Below are 19098 nucleotides of genomic sequence, written 5' to 3' on the forward strand. Positions count from 1 at the left end.
CCGAGTGAGCTTTTTTAAACGCGTACTTATCGTTCCATTCTTCTTCATCAGATAGAAGCTCGATGACTACCTGAAGGGAACTTTGCACCGTCTATCGAGCCTTTGCATCATCACCATATAGATGGTAATATCGAGCCAGCCAGAGATGGAGTGGGAAATCAAGCTGAGACGCAGCCACCCTTTCCGGCAACTTTTTTGAAAGTCTGGAAAGATAGTTTGCCACGGTGTTTGACTCCGAGTTTGCCTTGGCGACAAGGGCTCTTTGTAGATAGAGAAGGGCCAACTTGGCAATTAATTCGTTCAACATGTAAAACCGATTATCCGAGTCAGATGTTGCGAGATAGTTCGAAAAGGAAGTCTCTAACAGCTCGATCACTTTTCTCTTCACGTCTATTGTGTTCATAATAAAGACCTTCTCCATACAAATATCTCACCTAGCACAAGGCTTCCTGGTTGTCTATCTTCTCACCCTTTCGGATTGCAGGCTCGTATAGTGTATCAAAAACACTAAATTGCTTTGTTATGATGGCAGCATCGCGAACCTTCGAATGAAGCATTTCAAGTTTAGAAAAGCGCTCGATTTCCATCACCAGGTCGGCAAAATATTTTCTACTCTCGATCGCTGAGGTCTCCTCGATAAGAGAAATAAGCGCAGCCTCTTGAATCTTTTCTAGGTAGCTTTTGAAGAGTAGGTAAACTCCGCTCCTGCGTTGTGGGGCTTGTTTTAAGGACGCAGCATAAATTGGGATGGCAAGATCGAACTGCTCATTTCCCCAACATTTCTCTGCCAACTCATATTTTAAATCACCAAGAACTTTCACGTGGGATGGATCCTTCATCCAACCCATATCCTTGCTTTGATGACTGAGTACTGTTTGCAATATCTCAATCGCTTCCTTTAGTGGAGCAAGTTTTGCAACGCAAACGGATGCTCTCTAAATGTTAGGATCCATATTCAAAGCTAGCTTAGAGCGTTCGATGGCATCTTTCGTGCACTTCTGCTGCGTATAAACAATGGCCATCTGTGTGTGCCATAACGTGTCTTTTTCTGGAAGCTGGAGTGCCTCGTAAGCCCACTGCTCAAACCTGCCAATGCACACAGTCTCATCTTCATCCTTGTCGGGTCCACTCGAGATCTATTGTTCATTATTAGTCATTTATTAAGAAACCGATAAACCATATTGGAAGGCTAATCATGTGTAGAAATTCTTGAAAATACCAATAGATTCGTCGGATATCCAACTCTGAACTTGGTTCTCCCGAACAAAGATGAGCCAGTCTGATCGCCGCTGGCTTGAACAGGACGTTGGCTGTGTGATCTGAAACGACGCTCTGAATCCAACATCGGTCAGACTCGTCAGTGACTCTTGATACCACCGCTGTATCTCGAAGCCATCTAGTCAATTCGTCGATCATTTCCTTTTCTCTGAGCCAAAAGATTTTGCTGGCATGACTTCCAGCCTTCGGCATCATAAGAGGGTCGAGGCTTTCATTTCTCGTGAACCAATACTCCCCAACTTGGCTCTTTTGGTCCCGATCAACCATAGCTAAATCCACTGAGGACAAATGCCATATGAAATTGTCTATGGCGTATAGCTGAAGTGGCATTAGACTCTCGTTGTAACCATAGGAGAAAGAACGTATACAATCAAATGCCATTTGCAGATGCCCTATATCCTCGTCCTCTTGTTGGATCTGATCTTGCTTTTGGGTCGACTTCTTCTGCAGATATTCGCGTAATCCGAGTTTTTGATACAGCGCAGGCGGGCACACGTTGTCAAGAAAGTGCAGAACTATATCGACCGTATTAGGAGCGATACGCCTCGTATTGGATGGCGGTGGACTATATTCGTAAATCGATTAATAAATGATCTTTTCAATCCAGGTACTCTGGACTTGAATTGATATCACCATCTAGTTTCGTGCTAATAGAGAATATTAGTTTTCTTCTTTTCTTTATTTGCGAAAGTAGATTTTCCATTCCTAATAGTTCAGTCTGGCGACATAGTAGTTTGACTAATTTCTACTCTGATCATCCTCCAGCACATAGTGGTTAACATTATACACACAGCTAGAAGCTACGCCTTATACCCAGCATAGCTAAACGACACTAACGTTAAGCTCCCCATATCGGACATAACCAGAACCCCCTCCGCCGCTTCATTCGGATAAATGAGCGCAGATAGCGCAGCCACACCGTCATCCACGAACACCTCCACCGAGTTCGAATCCACATATATTTCCAGCTTGACCGTGCTGCCTCCTGAAGGATTCGGCGCCGTAGGTACAGCGTCGTATGCATTCTTCGCATCCGATGGCATGGAATCTGTCGCGGAACCGTCGGAATCTCTCACCAAAAACGCTTGGGACTGGTTAAAGCTATAACCAATGGTTGTGCTAAAAGCACCGTCGGACTTGATGCGAAAGCGGACTTTGTTGCCATCGTCACTGTCTGCCTTAGAGACCGTTGCGCGGATGACGTATGCCTCGTCGGTTAAGCCGCTGGGCAGAGATGCAGATTTCGGATCCGTTGTAATAGTCTTATTACTCACAGATTTGGCAGAGCCAAAAATTCCTTCATACCCTGCTATTGGACTGCTTACCAGGATAGGAGAATTAATGATGGTCTTGAGCTTAAACTTGCGGACCATACTGAGCTGACCAGCAAAGTCCCCGTAATAAGGTAGCGAATTTGCGTACTCCCAGTTATTCATCCAGGCAATTGCATAGCGACTGCCGTATGTATCTTCTGGGTTATCCCAGCTGACTGTGGCGTAGAAGTCAGGCCCATTATCCATCAATTGCGGATTCGCGTCTGTGGCTGTGAAGCCATTGCCGTCCCATTTCCCGACCCAATACACGGTACTTCCTTTCGCGCCTGCGGCCAGGATTCAGGTGCGCTCCGTAGAATTCCCGTCTAGGTCGATCTGATATAGGTCTGGGCACTCGAGGGGGGTTCAGATTGGCACCCGTGTTTGGAGTGAACGAGGATGTCTGCTTCCAGGTCTTGAGGTCTGGAGACGTATAGAATGCAATATGATCACCCTCCGAGAGTGCCATAGCCCAATTGCTTGCTCCGCCATCCCAAAAGATCTTGGGGTCTCGAAATGCGGGTTTTGCGTCCGGGTCTGGGCTTGGCAGTACTGGATTGCCGTTGTAAGGGGTGAAGCTGTAGCCATTGTCGGTTGAATAATAGAGAGCCTGTTGTTGCACCCCATTCTCCATCTGCGTGACAATGGCCACTACGGCATTTTTACCAAAACCAGCTGTGTTGTTTTCATCCACTACGGCGCCGCCAGTTTCGATGTCACCCAGGTTCACGCCGTTGGGAGGATTGGGTTTGTATTTCTCGATCGCTACACCCTGGCGAGTCCAGTTTACCATGTCGGTGCTCGTGACATGATACCATTCTGTCCCGCCTGAACCGGGGTCTGAACTGACAAAGTCGGAATTGTAAAGGTAATATAAATGCCACTCATCCCCGAGGAAGAACGGACGTTGGGGGTCATTCATCCATTTCGTTTCGGGGGTGATGTGATAGCTAGGCCGGGCTTGGCAGGCAGCAAGTGGGACTGTACTGGCAAACAAGGCGAGTGATAGCAATGAAAAGCCATGGAACGCCAGCATCGTTGCGAAAGGTGCAACGAAGTACAGCAGCGTGGTAATGAAAGATGAATCTCAAGTACAAACGATCGTGAACGAAGGTTGAGAAGATTCAGGAGTGATGAGAAAATAAGAGGGTATAAATACTCCTGCTCCCAAACGGCGCGGGGAAACGCAGCCAAACAATATTGTCATCTTTTTGGCAAGACGTCTGAGCATGCCCATGTACCGAATGCACGGGATAGCTGAAACTGCACATAATTGTGCGCGAAAAAAAGGCTTTTCTCATTATAGCTTCGGGATGTGATCTCGGCGGGCGTGTGGGTGGGTGGGTCCAGGGCGTGGTGGGTGTAGCATGCTCCTTCTCATCTCCCTGGGTGCTTTTGGCGATGTCATCCGTTTCACTAGCCCTTTGTGCTAGCCGATGACCTTATCCCGCCACCGCCAACCTTATTCGGTCGTCCGGTCTAGAGAAGCCTTGGAAGTATGCCTGGCTTATTTTTCCCCTTCTTCAGGTTGAGTTTAACTAATTTACATTCTCGTTTCATCTAATCAAAGGTCATTATAGGTCTCTGAATATGGCGTAGGAGGAATTCTATAAATCTCTGAATATTAAACATCAAGTTTGGATGGAAGTGAACTAACCACTATATGGAAAACATTCTCTCCAGCTTTAATTTACATGACAGAATTGATATGTTGCATTGCAACTCCCTTCCACTTAAGCTTAAAGCAAATATTCACCTCCTTTTCCCTCAAATTTATTCAAATGTATCATGGAAGTAGTGGCCTTTCCTTTGCATCACCACACTATTGTGGTGCGTCGGGCGTATTGCTGCTTGTGGCTAAAAGTTGCAGCACATCCTAAACCCATCACCTGCCGATCAGAATCCTGCAATGTTGGGCGAAAATGCCGCGAACACCGATGGATTCTGCTCAGCGATCTTCGGGTACCGTCCTCTGTCCGTTCCAACGCCTATATTGTACCCCGTTTGAGAGGTTTTCGGGGGAAATTCGGAAACCCCGTTTCCAAGGATGAAAAGCCAATGGTCTCATTAAAGTTTAATTGAGGCTGCTTACCTCCGCATGCCAGAAATTCGGATGAATATCGGTGTAACTACAACCAATCAGAGATATAGGAAACCCCCGCATTTCGTGTTAGCCCTTCAGACTAACTCCTCAGTCGGGCTGTACCCCATAGTCCACCAAAAGTCCAATTTGAAAAGCAGTAATGTGGAGGGCTTACAGTATAGAGGCGGGCGATAACATGCTAGGATATAGATCCTTGTGGTTATTCTAGTTTTGCCTACTTTCGACCTGCCATGGCCTCAGAGAAATACGAACGCGCGGTATTTTGGCCTGCTTACTTTTTTCCTCTATCCTTATTTGTCTCCTCGAACGTGAGATTGCCCTTGCGACTCTTGTAGAGAAAATACTCTCAGGCAATCTTATAGAACTAGTGTGTTGAACAGTATACTCCTCCATTTTGACCTAAGCCCGAATCCAACATGGGGACTTGCGAGAAGCCACGCGATTTCATGCTTCGGACAGCAGAGGTCCGGAGACGTATCGTCCTTTCGTTAGCTTTGAAGGTGGCCGGAATTTCAATAGTGGCTCCTTGGCAGGCATCAGACCCCTGTTAGGGCGCCGATTTTACTCTCGGTTTGGAGAACTTCCGCTATCCGTGATAACTTTAGACTTTCAGAGACCGGGGTAGCCACTCCTACCTACTACTCTAGGTGAGCAGTAGCGAAACTTAAAGAATCAGTGGCAGTTATAGGCTACTATGTGCGACACTCTCTTGACGTTGAGGGAGTACCAGGCCGTGAAGAAAGCTGTCTGATAAATGGGACCCTTCTGTACCCTGTGCAGGGGTAGTCCACACGGGATCATTGGATACGTGACTGATAGAGCTCAGTGTCAGGTTCCGGACTCCATCTACCCGGCTCGGTCTGACTATTTTATAATAAAGACTTTAATTCTCTGTGCTCTAAGAATCGCTTCTTTACAAATAACCCGGTATTCCAGCAGTATGATAGTAGCATCACTCTATATGTACCGCACTGGCCGAAGGTTTCAGTGGCAGGTTATCTCGATTGCTAGGCAAAGGACGCTCCTAAAAAGAGGTCGGGCGGCTTCTAAAGTCTACGAATGCCCATTTGTCAGACGAGTTGTCGATCAAAGTACGTAGCAAGGCCAAAAAGCCCAGGAGAGAGTACTAACCCAGAGAATGAACTACCTGTATACCCTGTCGCATCATCCATTGAGCTCTAAGCTTGTCCAGCGAAGTCTTGAAGTCGTCTAAGATAATAGTGTCACAGAGGCACTTGAACATAAAGCACAGCTAGAAAATACTCTTTCGTTAGTTAGTGTGCTTGTAGAGTTGTCTAAACGTTGCCTGTCGGCGAGCTTACCTTGCAGAACGGGCTGATGCCCAGGGGCATGGCAGCCGAAAGAATTCCAGTCACGCTGAGGATGTCGGCAACAATAAAGAAAATCGAGAGGCACATTGATCCCAGCATTAGACCGAAACGGGGACATTCGCGCACCAGCCCGATTATTCCAAAGTTATAGTGCTTTTTGATCACCCAAAAGAGATTACAGGTCGTGTAAATCCACCAGGGATCGCTAGATGCAGCACTTGTTAGTCGACGGTAGAGGCCAACACAGCCACGGGTAGAGGACGCTCTACCGAAACATTGCCTCCCAAGGCCTAATCCTTTCATAGACAGTGAGATTAATATTGTTGAAGTAGGCGAAGTTGGCGTATATCTCGGTCGCCCAGTATGGCTGCGCCAGGATGATAGTACCGATATAGAAAAGTGACAGCTTGCGGCTCATAAAGGGTCTGTTTTTCATCCATGAAATCACATTATGCAAAGACCAGGAGAAAATCAATCCTATCGCGGTGGAGGCTAGATACCATCCGTATACTGGATCTGGGGCGAAGATAAACGTTCCATGGGGTGTCGCCAGAATCAACTATCGGATCTCAGTGATTTTAGCAGCGGGTTATGCAGTGTACTGCCAATTGCCCAGGGGAATGGTATAATATCTCCAAAAGAATCAATTTATGCAGTAGGACGCCAGGTCGCATATTTGCAATTGTGACAGCGGCCATGATTACAAGGGAGCCCGCCATCAGCCCCTGAGACCATGCCTCTAGAACCAGGGCGGCGGGATCATCAACAGGGCGTTGGGTAGTTCTCTTTACATGGTTGGGATGGACGTTAGGGAAAGCGTTGATGTTGATACTCGAATGTGAGATCATGCTGGACGCTCGTGGTCACATTCTCACTGGTTGACAACGCTTGTGGAGGGAGAGAATAACAAGAAAATTTCGGACCGCTGGGCGTCGTACTTATTCATTGTTTTCCTGTAATTTTAAATTCTAATAGAGTTTGGAAAGAGTCAATTCCTCGAGGTCAGTGCCTTCCCCACAAACCCCGAGTCATGCGTTCCTGGCGGGTTACCCATAGGGGGTTCCCCAACAAGCAATATGGCAAGGCCTAGGCACCAATACCGGTAGCTCCCGGAGAAATTTCGGTACTTTGCCCAACTTCCTCTCGCGGAGCAGGGCGAAGTAGGGCAGGGGTTTTATGCTTCGATGCTCAACAACACGGAGACGCCGTACGAAATAGACTAGACCCCCACAAATCTCCCATTAGCCACTGTCCTCTATGGATATGATCAGATAGCAGGCTGAAAAGCATGTGTGGAGGAGTATGACTGCGTGGGAAGGTGTGCAAAGTACAGAATGCCAACTCTTGGTTGTACGCGGACGTGGGGAAAGCCTTCTCCGCGATCGGTTTAGGATGATCTCGGACCGACCTCGGCAAGGCACTCGGTGCACGAATGATCATAGGAAATTGGTGGGCTTTGGGTTGAGAAACTTTCGGAGTTAACCGGTCTTGTCGCTTATTTCGCTTGAGTCGAGCGCAAGAACGAGACACGAGCCATGCAACCATCGCCGGGGTACCCATGGCAATGGTTGGCCACTTACTCTCCACTACAAGACTAAGTTTACTGGTTGCTGTTGAGGGATTGGGCGCCTCCGAAAGCTAAATGACAAGGGCGTCAGAGTTTCCATGGAGTATCATGAGCAATGCCTTCATCAAGGTGCTTGTCGGGGGAACATTGGAGAATTTTATTTAGCTCGAGGTCCATACTCTCTGGTGGGCCCCAGATGCTACCGTCTAATGTTATTTATAAAATCTAAGCCTTTCAGTGGTCGAAATATTCTTCTGGGCTGAATAATTAAGTGCAGCGGGGTAACGACGCACTTACCAACGAGAGTGTCTTTACTAGAGTAGTGTCCTGGTGACTAAAGCGACTTCATTTTTACCGAGAGATATACTCTACTGTAAGGAACACAAATACGATCTCAATATTAAACTATGTTATCTCACCGAAAGACCACGGGTAGGCCACGGTGACTGTGCTTCCAGAGGACTATCTACGGATTCATGGATCGACAGCGCACTGAAAACCGGGCCTCCTCCGTCAATTTTGATATGACAAATATTGATCCTCGATTGATGAGACCCTGTCCTATTAATGTCGTGAAGTAATCAACCTGCCCGCCGAGGACTGACACTTGACTGACACTTCCTTTTCTAGATTTCCATGGACGAGCACCGATACAAACTTGGCGGGAAATTCTGCACGGTGAGTGACGAGGGGAACAGGATAGGACGGGCGAGGAATCTTTCGAAAGAAGCAAATACATTTCTCATGAGGTGCGAGTACGTAAGATATATACAGATATAAACTATATTTCAGAAAGCTTCCAAAAGCAGATGGGCCATGAATTGGTCCAAATGCTTTCATTATATTCAATTTGAGTAGCTTTCTCGCCCTTCGTACCATAAATGACAGTCAGGTACGTGGAGAACATCTCAGGCATTGAGGGTGTCGATCCGCTCTGGCTGTCGCCGGCGGAACCGCTTGGCCAGATTGCTCATGTTCAGCGCAACGAGCTTGCTCGTCGGCATCATGAACAGCTCGTCGATTTCCTCCAGCGTTTTGTCTTTGGTCTCGGGCATGAAGAACAGCTGGTAAAAGAAGCCCAACGCGGCCAAGCCGCCGAAGAACCCGATCGTCAGACCGGTGTAGGTCATCGCCTTCTGCATCCCCTCGAAGTTGTATGTTACGATGAATGACCATAGATAAAGGAATGTAGAGCAGATCGCCATGCCCTGGCTGCGAGTGTTGAAATCAAAGCTCTCCGCTGGTACTACCCAGGTCAGGCACGAATACGCACCGAAGAACGCCATGTACAGCACCAGGCCGGAGAAAAACAACCCCAAGGCAATTGACTTGTGCTCATTGAAGTAATCGACACCGTTGTTTGTGTATAGATAACCGACGCCCACCAGCGCAAGTCCCACAATGAACATCAGAATGTTCTGTGCCCACACGCGTCGTCCAAACTTGTCCATGGTAAAAACAGCAGGAACCGTTCCCAAGAACAGCGCGCCACCGCCCACCATCGACATCAGCACTGACTCGCGGTCACTGAAATTCATCTTGGCCATCAAGTTCGACATGTTGTACATCACCGCATTGATACCGGTCATCTGTCCGAAGAAGATCATTGCCGTAGCATAGACAAGTGCCCGTCGGTTGCGCGGCTTCCTGCACACTTCCAGATATCTGTTGTACCATGCCTCGTTCGCGGTTGTCTCGACATCATGTTTGACTGTAATCTCCATCGCGACGTACTCGTCCAAGCTTTTCGTGTCCGCCAAGTCGCGCAGCGACTTCCACACCTGCCACGCGCGGCCATCCTTGCCCTTGGATACCAGCCAGCGAGGCGATTCGGGTAGGAAGCACATTCCGACCAGGAGAATTGTCGAAAACAAGAGAGATGAGCCCAGCATCCAGCGCCAGCTACCAGACTTGACGTCGAAGAATACGCCACCGGCGGCGTATCCGATGATCTCTCCGAATGCGATCATCAACTGGTACACCGATACCAGATTGCCACGTACCTCTGGCGGTACACATTCAGAGATGTAGATACCGACACAGCCGCCTTCAATTCCGATACCGATACCTAGAATGAATCGGCCCGCAAACAGCATTGGAACACTGCGGGCGCCCGCGCAAAGTCCTCCTCCAAGTGTGTACCACAAACACGAGATGATAATCGAGTTACGACGTCCAAAGTAGAAATTCAGCGGCGTCATGATGAGCGCGCCGGCCATTGCGCCTAGAGGCATCAGCGAGGAGATCAGCGAGATATCGTTCGACAATTTCGGATCGTCCATGCTCGCCCACTCGCCTGACGCGATGAAATGCTTGCGGATACCAGGCAGTGCGCCTGAGATCACCGACTGGTCTAAACCACTCAGCATGCCGCTAAACGCTGCAAAGACACCCAGCGTGACAACTAGCATGCGAGGGCTCTTTATGTACACTGGTATTTGCGCGAACGCCATCCGGTCGTAGAATGATTCGTTGTCCAGATACTCACGGGCCTGTTGGTCGCGTGACTCGATCTCGTGCTCGCGCTCTTCGGGTGTGAGTTCATCGCTGAACTCTTTGCCGATGGCATCGGGCTTTTCGTCGCAATTGTCGCTCATTTCTTGTCGATCGTATCAATCATGTGAGAAGGCTTGTTGGGGGAGGGTTAGATGAGAAGAGGGAGGAAAGGTTGACGGGGCCCTAATGTCCTCTATATAACTAAGGGCTGTTTCACCGAAAAGCCTGTCTGCGGGATGGTGTACTCCGTACCTCTCTCCAATTCCCCGAACTTCGTTCCCCAGACCCCACAAGTCCCCAGCGTACCCGCCAATGAGTTAATTCCCTGCATTTTTTAATTTTCTTGAAAAAGTTTGTTGCATGTATCAAACTTGTATTGTTGTGGGGTTATGTGAGTGTGTAAATACGTTTAGGGAATGCTGCGTGTCATGTCCAATATTTCCAAGCGCTGGAGTAGCTGCCCCAGCATCTACACAACAGCACCATGTCTAACGTCTAAAAAGCCCAACTCAGACCTTCGCGCCAGAATTTTTCGATCATAGCGAGAGCGAAAGACTGGGAGTTGGGGCTTCTCGAAAGGCCACTAGAAGTTGGGTCGGTCAAAAAAAATACTTGACCCTATGTCCTTCCCATGCCATTTGTCGGTATGGCCGGAACCTCAGCAAGGATGCGTAGCCCGATCAACTAATGGATGAACGACGCCTCAAAACTTTGAGTCACATCAACAAGAAACCTTCCCAGTCGGAAGGAACCGGCACGGGCGAAGTTTACGGGCTTGTACCCAATTGCCGAGTCGGACGGCTCAGCGAGACCGGGGTGGGCTGGGGCCCCGAGGGGCTTCCCCGATTATTTCCCCCGAAAACTGCCCGGTCGGCACGCAAAACCTGGGGAAATCGAAGCCAGGCTAAACGAAATACCGAAACAGAATCTGAGCCGATCCGTTACAAGCCACCGTAAAATTCCCGCACGCCAAGATTTTCAACAACTTCGGCCCCTCAGGGCCAGAACAGGATCATATGGAAGATCAAGATGCTAAAGCGCCATAATAGCTGCTGCCTCTGACCAATATGTTCCCATTTAATATGGAAGTATACGTCGGCATCGTGGATGATCATCCACAGACATATTAGACTCGTTGGATCCTGAAGCTTACAAGAAAATCCAATGTACAAGACAGCCAGGCTATTACATACGCTGAAACATAGTTTCGCCGATGATGTTCCGCGCCCCACGCTAAGGATTGTGATTTTGCGTGGCTTGGCATCACTAATGCTGGGGCGAACGGACTCTGGCCGAAATTGATCACTAGGAATACAACACGGACGTCATGCCATCCGTACATACTAGGTTTCGTCCACGGCCAGCCTACACCTTGGCGGCGGGACAACGCAAATCCGTCAGGTCATGTCGCCTGTAGCGAGGCAAGCCCCACTCCACAAGAATACTGTAAGACTCCATCATGTTCAACATCTAAAGTACGTACTGTATTACGCTAACTCAATACAACAGCATTATATTCTTGTACATTTCCGAGAAATATATCTGACCAAGAAGCTCAACAGTTCACAGCGTATCCAAAGTCAGCCCTACTTCAGTTTTCTTTTTTTTTATCGTCTCCCCAGTGTCCCTGAAGCACAATAACCTGCATTCGACTATGTCGCGCCCACGTTGGGTACATCACGAGGTTACCTTTTCAGGGCTATTGTTATAGGATCCTCGTAGGAATCTCTAGATATAGATACTCAATTAATGATACATCCCATGTACAAGGACTCGTTGAAATAAAAAAAAGGGGAAGCATACTCGGATACAAGTCATTATATACGAAGTGTTAAGGCATAGGCCTTATGCGGTTGGATTGGATACGAGTGATGACACGAGCTACAGCACACACAGTGCTGTTGTCATATTGATAATATAATCACTGGAGAGCTCTCCTGGATCTCTCCCGTGAGCCTACTTCTGTTGTGCGGCTTATCTAATCAGTTACCCGAATATATCGGAATAACCTTTCTCCAGCATCTCTAGCTGGTAGTAGCAATCAGAAGTGTTCTCATGCGTTTATACGCCTGTTCTCTGCCTCTTGCATGGCTCTTCTATGGACGTGTCGTAACAAAGAAATAATTTTTATTTAAAAGAAAGTGCATTTAAACTAAAGATAACTAATAGGGTAGAATTATAAACCCTAGAGGTTAAGAAAGCCCCTTCTGAAGGGGTTTTCTTCTATCATTTAGAGGGTTATAGTAGTAGATTATCCTTATTAGAGAGATTAGGCTAATATATATCGCGATGGTAGGCCTTTTTAAGGGCTAGCTTAGATGCATACTCAGACTATAATGGAGTGAAGAGGCATTTCAAGGACTCACACTTGATGGACCGAAGATGTAATTTTTGTAAGCTATCTATCCTGCACGGGATGCACTTGCGGAGGCATGCTTCGGAAGCTCATGGCCTTCGAACATGAGCGTTGGAGTCTACTTCTCGGATCTTTGAGGCCACTGGGGCGGCTCTTCTTTTTCTTCATTCGGGTTCGATAGCGAACTTATGGCTCGTTTGATGACTGTTTCATTATAGCGTACCTCATTTGTGGTAATTATTCAGAAATACCGGAGCAGGATTGTTCACATTGGAGAAATTAGCTGATGGATGCGCTTCTACTTCTGAATTCTAAGATTAGCCTAGACATAAGCTATGAAGACCACAAACGACATTACAAACCTACCCCTTCTGCTCGTTAAATGACTTGGCACTGCAACTTTAAGCGTAGAGAAACCATGATCTATCCGCGGATATTTTGGAAGCATTTCAATGGTAAGATGCGTAGTCCGTCCCACGAAGGACTGTATCAGACTATCACAGGATGTCGGCTGGCTATAAGCTGAACGAAGATTGGTCCTTGTCCGACATGATTCTGGGAACGGCAATATCCCTAGGACATCAAGATCCTTCCCAGGAGCTCTTGGAGCGCTCCTGGGAGCAGCAGATTTTGTTCCTGGGAGTCATCATCAAGTTCCTGAGAGCGGCTTGACGATTTCTAGGATCCGTCAAGCTCCTGGGATCACCTATTTCTCTTGATCGGGTTGCCCTTATAGGATGTGGATCCCAGGCCGCAGGCGCAACAGGTACTAGGTCTACATGTGCAGGTTCCGATGGATTTATCTATTACATTTGGTATCAACATGTCAAGGTGCGCTTTCGCGAAAAGATTGCTTGTCTAAATTTCCTAGCGAGCCTTGCATCGGCTGAGCGCACAATGGTGCGGGAGCGTTATCTTATAGGAGAGCAAGCCCAGAAGATGCGAACCAGCTTCTTCGTAAACGAGAACTATTCCTTAATGATGTCCATGACCGTGTCGGCGCAAATGCTCTCCATAATGTTTTCTCCACGAAGCGGATGCAGACAGATCCACGTCACTTTCACCCTCCGACTCTGGAATGGCCTGTCCTTGGGCTCGGGTGGCCAATGTGGAAGATTGGACAGGCTGGTCATTCTCATCAAGCAGGTGCAGAGCATGCGAATCCGTATCATCCCACTTCAAACCATCTGACGCACCGCTTCCATGGGCCAAGCCGCGGGCAAAACTCTCCGAGTCACCCCGACGCGTGAGAACCACATGATTCTGCCAGTTCTTGGGGACTCGAAGCTCTGCTAATGGTTAGAGAAAAACTTTGATGAGATGGAAGAAAGGGAAGGAAAATATGAAACATACCTTGCACCTGCCAGAATCGAGAGTGCATCTCCGGACGACCTGTGTAATCGTCATCATCTTCCCCATCTCGCTTCTTGAGATCTGTACCTAGCGAGTCACCGTACACGACGTTGCACACGATTAGCTTGATATATTGGACTCCCATGGCAGTGCTTCTCAGATTAAAGCCGTCGTCAATGTGGCAAAGGGCGTTGTGCGAGGTCGCGGTCAAATAGTAGATGCTGTTGGTGCCAAAAGTGTTGACGCCACCTGCGATGCGCGCTCGAATGAGGTTCTGATTACCCGCGAGGTAGCCTCCATAGGTTCCAAGGAATGTGCCAGTAGGGTTTGAGGTTGAGTCAAAAAGGTTGACCGTATACTGGCGTGGGAGCTGACCTGTCCAAGGCTCGGTACTCCAAGGCAAATTATTGTTTGTCTAAAATCAATTCAAAGGAAATGAGAGTGAGCTCAAGCCTACCAGCATGGGACAAAGGAAGATAGTGTTAAGGGGAACTCACCCTGTCATGAAGAATCGGGATCATACTAGTAATGGAGCTCTGGTACTGTTGCTGTTCCCATGGCGTGCAAGAGGTGCTCTAAAAGTTCATGATCAGCCCGAGTTATTTGGGGAAAGCTTGACCTCGGGAGTACTCACAGCACCAGTGCCACCTTCTGCGGCACTATCATTCATTCATTGTCAGTATAAAGCGATTCCATCATGTGAGGGCATCTTGTAGACACTTACGAATTGACTAAATTATTTACAAGTTAGCAAAGGTTCAGGGGTGCTGGAAGGAAAGTACTTACAAGGGAATTCATCACAGGACATGGATTCACTCCAACCCTGCATTCCACCTGCGTTTTTCCCTGCTTGCTGAATCGCTTGAGGCCAGAGAGACCTTTTGACTTGGGCACAGTGGGCAGCCATATTGCCGGTCTTTTTCTTTGGATCTCCACAAGCCTGGTTCCGGTTGGTGTTGGAAGGATCGGGTTTGTATGTTAGACGCATCCAGGTGTCCCCCATATAGCTTGGCGCCCACAGGCTGGCATGGCGATCGAGATAGTTCTGGATATTGGTGCAAATCCCTGTTACTGGCTGTCAGAATGTGCATCGCGCACGAAGCCACGAGGGAAGGTGGACGAAAATCTTACCCAATGACGAGTAGTATCGCATGTTTCCATTGGTGGACGTGTCCAGATTGGGAATATCCTTGTTTGGGAACCATTCGCAGTTGTAGAACATGGCTGGATAGTGCATGCATTGACCTGTTACTGCCTGCCGTCTGCTGAGAGAACTGCTTGTGTCCAATATCGTGCAGGATGTTCCTTCGCATGCATAAGGACAAGTCATATTTCCAGATGAATCTGTGTCATCATTGACGGTGTTACAGGCAATGAGACCTCCGAAACAACCTGATCCGGTACTGTTTGCCACTAAGGCTTCGACGTTGTCTCTTTTGGTGAGCGGATCACTGCTCGCATACTTGATACAAGTTTCTTCCACGAGAGGCAGAGGATCACTAGGGGAAACAACATCATATTTATCACCCCAGTATGCTGCCCCGTCAATGAATCTGCAAAAGAGATGAAAATCAACTTGGTTAGCCCACAGTCCAGATCCCTGCATTAGAGGAGAGAACAGAGAGAATATCACTCACGAGGCATTCGCCTGGATAAAGATGGAATAGACAAAGTCTGCCCAGTAGCAGAATCCAGCGCTAGTCGAGCCATCGACTGAAACACTTGCAGTGGCATTTACACCCAGCTTGATGGTGTTGGTAATTCCCGCTGTCACATATCCTGACATCAGGTCGCCTCCAAGAACCGAAATGCCGAAGCGGACCTCAGGAGTAAGAGACACTAACAAAATCATGTTCAGTCAATCCAATGTTCATTCTTGCGAGTTTTGAAACAAATTGAGACGTTTGACTTACATGCCAGATTTCCCTGCGCAGTGAGTGATGCGTCGAACGTAGGCTCAAACGAATAAACCTGATTGTCGTCGCTTTGCAAGTCCTTAGGCGCAATACTTGCCTTCTCACCTGCTGCGTCCTGAGGGGAGTACACCTCGGTGCGATCCCATTCGAGACTGACGCCTGCATTCAGCTCACCTGATACTTGGAGGGAGGCCGATAGCTGACCCGTCAAAGCCAACTCAGGACCAATGCTGATAAACCCTTCACTGAAAGACCAGGGAATCCTGCACTGAAGAGTTCCATGACACCTGAGTCGGACTGCATAACGGCCTCTGCCCTGAGAGTAATGAGAATCTAAAAGATCAGGATGTTAGCATGTGAGATCCACTGTCATTGTGGTTAGAAAAGGTGTCTGGGTAACTTACCGCGGCCACCGGTTCGATGGAGAAATATCCATACGCCGAAATCAGCGTAGGAGTAGGCAGGATAGATCCCTCAAAGTAATAGCCGTACTGACCATTCAGCGCCAGCTTGATATTGGCATCAATGTCGAATATTGCATCGATGTTGGTCTTGGGACAATTAGCATGAGCGTGGAATAGTTTGATCTTCTCCTCGTAATCCAGGGGTAGGTAGCTCCTCTCGTCTTTCACAATCGTGGTCATCTTCTTCAGCCAATCATCATAAGCCCCGAACCATCTCTTGCGTTTGGAGCCTGGGCTATCTGTGATCTCATTCCAATATTCTAGGAGATTGGTGTAATCGACGCGGAAGTTCACGTCGCCCTTGGCTTCGGTCGCGGCACTGGCCAGATCGTAATCCACGGTGAGCTCATACACCTCGCTAGTTGATCTGGCCTTGATGATTGAAGACGTGCTCTGAGATCCAAGAGGGACCAAACTGATCACACGGGCATATGGACCGGCTCCCAAGTCCTTTGGCATTTTGACAATGGTGTTTGACGCACCACCTTCGAACAAAGAATTGCAGTTTGATACGTTGACGTAGAGATTGGTGCACTGGATGTGATATGTCTCGACCACGTTGTCAAAGGTGTCATTGTTGTTCGAGAACATACTCTCTCGCTTGTGATGTTTCAGATCTCGCTTGGAAAGTTCTTGTTCATCGGTCAGGAAAGTCCATTGGTCAACCAACGATTCATCGTAGGCACTTGTATCGCCGTCGATCATCACGAATGCGAAAGGATCCTTGCTATCATCACTAATGGCTGGCGAGTACTGTAGCCGTGTTCTCCAAACCGCCAGCAGCAATGGGCTGAATCTGACCTGCAACGATTGTGCTCTGGACCACATGACAAACATTGTCAATTCTCCTTGGGGTCAGCAACTCCTCAGTCCAGCTGCCGTGAGCAGTCGTATCTCCCGCTGTTCAGCGACCGCTTCCTACAGCGTGACGTACACTGCAAGCTCAACGCCAACATCCACATCAACCGCCATTGCTACTGCGGGGGATAATGTGCGGTGCAATGTCACGGACCCCAGTTGGAACACCTATGTCGTTCCCTCAGCCAACACAACATGCGTGGATATTTCGACTATCGCCAACGTATCTACTCCGGCCTTGGAGAGCATTAATGCCCTTGGGTCGGATTGTAGCTATCTGACCAAGGGTCAGACGCTATGTCTGCCTGATGTCTGTGACATCTACAAGGTCTCCTCCAATGATACCTGCACGTCCATTCTTGGGAAATTGCGACAACAGATCTCAACCCCCACCTTTCGGTCGTGGAACCCATCCATCAATTCCGCCTGCTCAAATCTGCAAGCTTTGGAGGGAGAGTATATCTGTCTGAGGTAAGAGCCTCAAGCTTCAGTCAAATCTGACTTTTCCTTGATAATTGAACTGTTGCGCTAACCATTACTAGCCCTCCTGGTACCACAGTCATCCCTAACAGTTTTGCTCTGAAAGCCGTCACGACCGCTGCGTAAGTAAAATATCCACGATACGTGCTTTTTCCCTTGAACCAACTAACAAAATCCAGGCTTGTTCCAGATAATGCGGTTACGACCTCCAATACTGACTGTGGATTCTGGTACACTATCCAAGATGGCGATATGTGTGACACTGTCGCGTCCATGTTTTCTATCTCGGAAAAGGACTTCTATTTCCTGAATACTCAACTCAACAACACTTGTGACTCCTTGTGGTTAAACAATAGCTACGTAAGGCATATCAGGAAAGACTCCGGTGACTTATTTACTAACTTTTGGTTCAGTGCGTGCAAGCGGTCGGAAGCATTCATACTCTGGGTATGCCTCAACCACCAGTAACTCGCTATCAGCTCTGACGTCCACCATCAATGTCAATGCCACGGTGACAGCAAACCGCACCACGACGTAAGTCAATCCCAAAGAAAGAGCATGCAAATTAGTGTGAGTACAAATACTAAGAGCTCGGGGTACATTATAGTTGGCTTCTTCCCACAGGACTGTCGATCTCGACCACTACCGGGACATATAACGATACTGCATATGAAATGACTAAGGGCTACACGCTCTGCCTAAATGCGATATCTTACTACAGTCTCGATCTCGACGACCTCGCATTTAGTGATCTCATGACCAACACCGCCTGGTATAGCGAATGGGATCGTGTTTGTGACTTGGACTTGAGCCAGCCTACTCCTACTATACCTTTCAATACCAGCATTCCCCTGACCACCGCTAGTCAGACGAGTGCGGCTTCCAGTCAGGCCGCGGCAGGATCTACCTCTACCATTGTCTCGGCATCCAGCACGAAATCATCTACCAGCAGCACTACCACTTCCACCACCTCCACTTCTGCGGCTACATCCACGGCCACCGGTTTGGTTATTTCCCCGGACGGTACTTGTGGTGGGACAACCGGGTACACGTGTGAGCAGTCCGGCTTTGGTGATTGTTGTAGCATTTACGGCGACTGGTATGTTTGGCCGAGTACTCTTAACCCCCTGATTGAATCATGTTCTGACTTGCTTTTACCAGTGGTTCCACCAGCGATTATTGTGCTACATCCAGCTGTGATGACTCCGCGGGAGTCTGCGCAGGCGGTGTTTCCCCCAATGGTCTCTGCGGAGCGAGCAACAACGACTGGACCTGTTTCAATTCGGGCTATGGAGACTGCTGCGACACTTATGGTTACTGGTATGAGCACACCCCCCTCGCACTCACGGATTTTTCATACTAACCCACCTGGTCTGTAGTGGATCAACCGATGATTACTGTGGAGCCAACTGCGATTCCAGCTACGGCCCCTGCACCGGAACCACTTCGACCAACGGTCTCTGCGGCGCTGATAATAGTGATTATACTTGCTTCGGCTCCGAGTTTGGGTCTTGTTGCAGCATCTATGGATACTGGTAAGTGAATGATCGGGTTAATGACTATTCGAGGCTATACTCCGTAC

General features: G+C 48.3%; 6 protein-coding genes across 6 annotated transcripts; 1 reads left to right on the top strand and 5 right to left on the bottom strand.

The window, feature by feature from the left end:
- Positions 1 to 935: 935 nt before the first annotated feature.
- On the bottom strand, positions 936 to 1345 carry N7484_003983 (uncharacterized protein; the record flags this gene model as incomplete). The annotated part of the gene is made up of 2 exons (XM_057114403.1): positions 936 to 1136; positions 1220 to 1345. The coding sequence occupies 2 exons, from the start codon at positions 1343 to 1345 to the stop codon at positions 936 to 938; spliced, it is 327 nt and encodes a 108-aa protein (XP_056974543.1).
- Positions 1346 to 2078: 733 nt separating this feature from the next.
- Positions 2079 to 3627, bottom strand: N7484_003984 (glycoside hydrolase family 32 protein; the record flags this gene model as incomplete). The annotated part of the gene is made up of 2 exons (XM_057114404.1): positions 2079 to 2878; positions 2970 to 3627. The coding sequence occupies 2 exons, from the start codon at positions 3625 to 3627 to the stop codon at positions 2079 to 2081; spliced, it is 1458 nt and encodes a 485-aa protein (XP_056974544.1).
- A 2200-nt stretch (positions 3628 to 5827) lies between these two features.
- On the bottom strand, positions 5828 to 6874 carry N7484_003985 (uncharacterized protein; the record flags this gene model as incomplete). The annotated part of the gene is made up of 4 exons (XM_057114405.1): positions 5828 to 5947; positions 5997 to 6231; positions 6296 to 6585; positions 6629 to 6874. Coding segments are annotated over 4 exons (891 nt in total), but the record flags the coding sequence as incomplete, so codon positions are not given.
- Positions 6875 to 8501: 1627 nt separating this feature from the next.
- N7484_003986 (uncharacterized protein) lies at positions 8502 to 10190 on the bottom strand (the record flags this gene model as incomplete). The annotated part of the gene is made up of 1 exon (XM_057114406.1): positions 8502 to 10190. One exon carries the CDS (start codon positions 10188 to 10190, stop codon positions 8502 to 8504), a length of 1689 nt encoding a protein of 562 aa, XP_056974546.1.
- Positions 10191 to 13420: 3230 nt separating this feature from the next.
- N7484_003987 (uncharacterized protein) lies at positions 13421 to 16883 on the bottom strand (the record flags this gene model as incomplete). Its single annotated transcript, XM_057114407.1, has 11 exons — positions 13421 to 13737; positions 13799 to 14213; positions 14296 to 14373; positions 14433 to 14457; positions 14523 to 14529; positions 14585 to 14863; positions 14930 to 15351; positions 15436 to 15637; positions 15712 to 15913; positions 15961 to 16047; positions 16119 to 16883. The coding sequence occupies 11 exons, from the start codon at positions 16881 to 16883 to the stop codon at positions 13421 to 13423; spliced, it is 2799 nt and encodes a 932-aa protein (XP_056974547.1).
- A 34-nt stretch (positions 16884 to 16917) lies between these two features.
- Positions 16918 to 19059, top strand: N7484_003988 (LysM peptidoglycan-binding domain-containing protein; the record flags this gene model as incomplete). The annotated part of the gene is made up of 6 exons (XM_057114408.1): positions 16918 to 17507; positions 17579 to 17638; positions 17696 to 17901; positions 17930 to 18050; positions 18124 to 18836; positions 18896 to 19059. The coding sequence occupies 6 exons, from the start codon at positions 16918 to 16920 to the stop codon at positions 19057 to 19059; spliced, it is 1854 nt and encodes a 617-aa protein (XP_056974548.1).
- Positions 19060 to 19098: the final 39 nt, after the last annotated feature.

This window comes from Penicillium longicatenatum (assembly GCF_028827895.1).
Source record: "Penicillium longicatenatum strain IBT 33135 chromosome Unknown contig_2_segment0_segment0, whole genome shotgun sequence".
NCBI lineage: Eukaryota > Fungi > Ascomycota > Eurotiomycetes > Eurotiales > Aspergillaceae > Penicillium > Penicillium longicatenatum.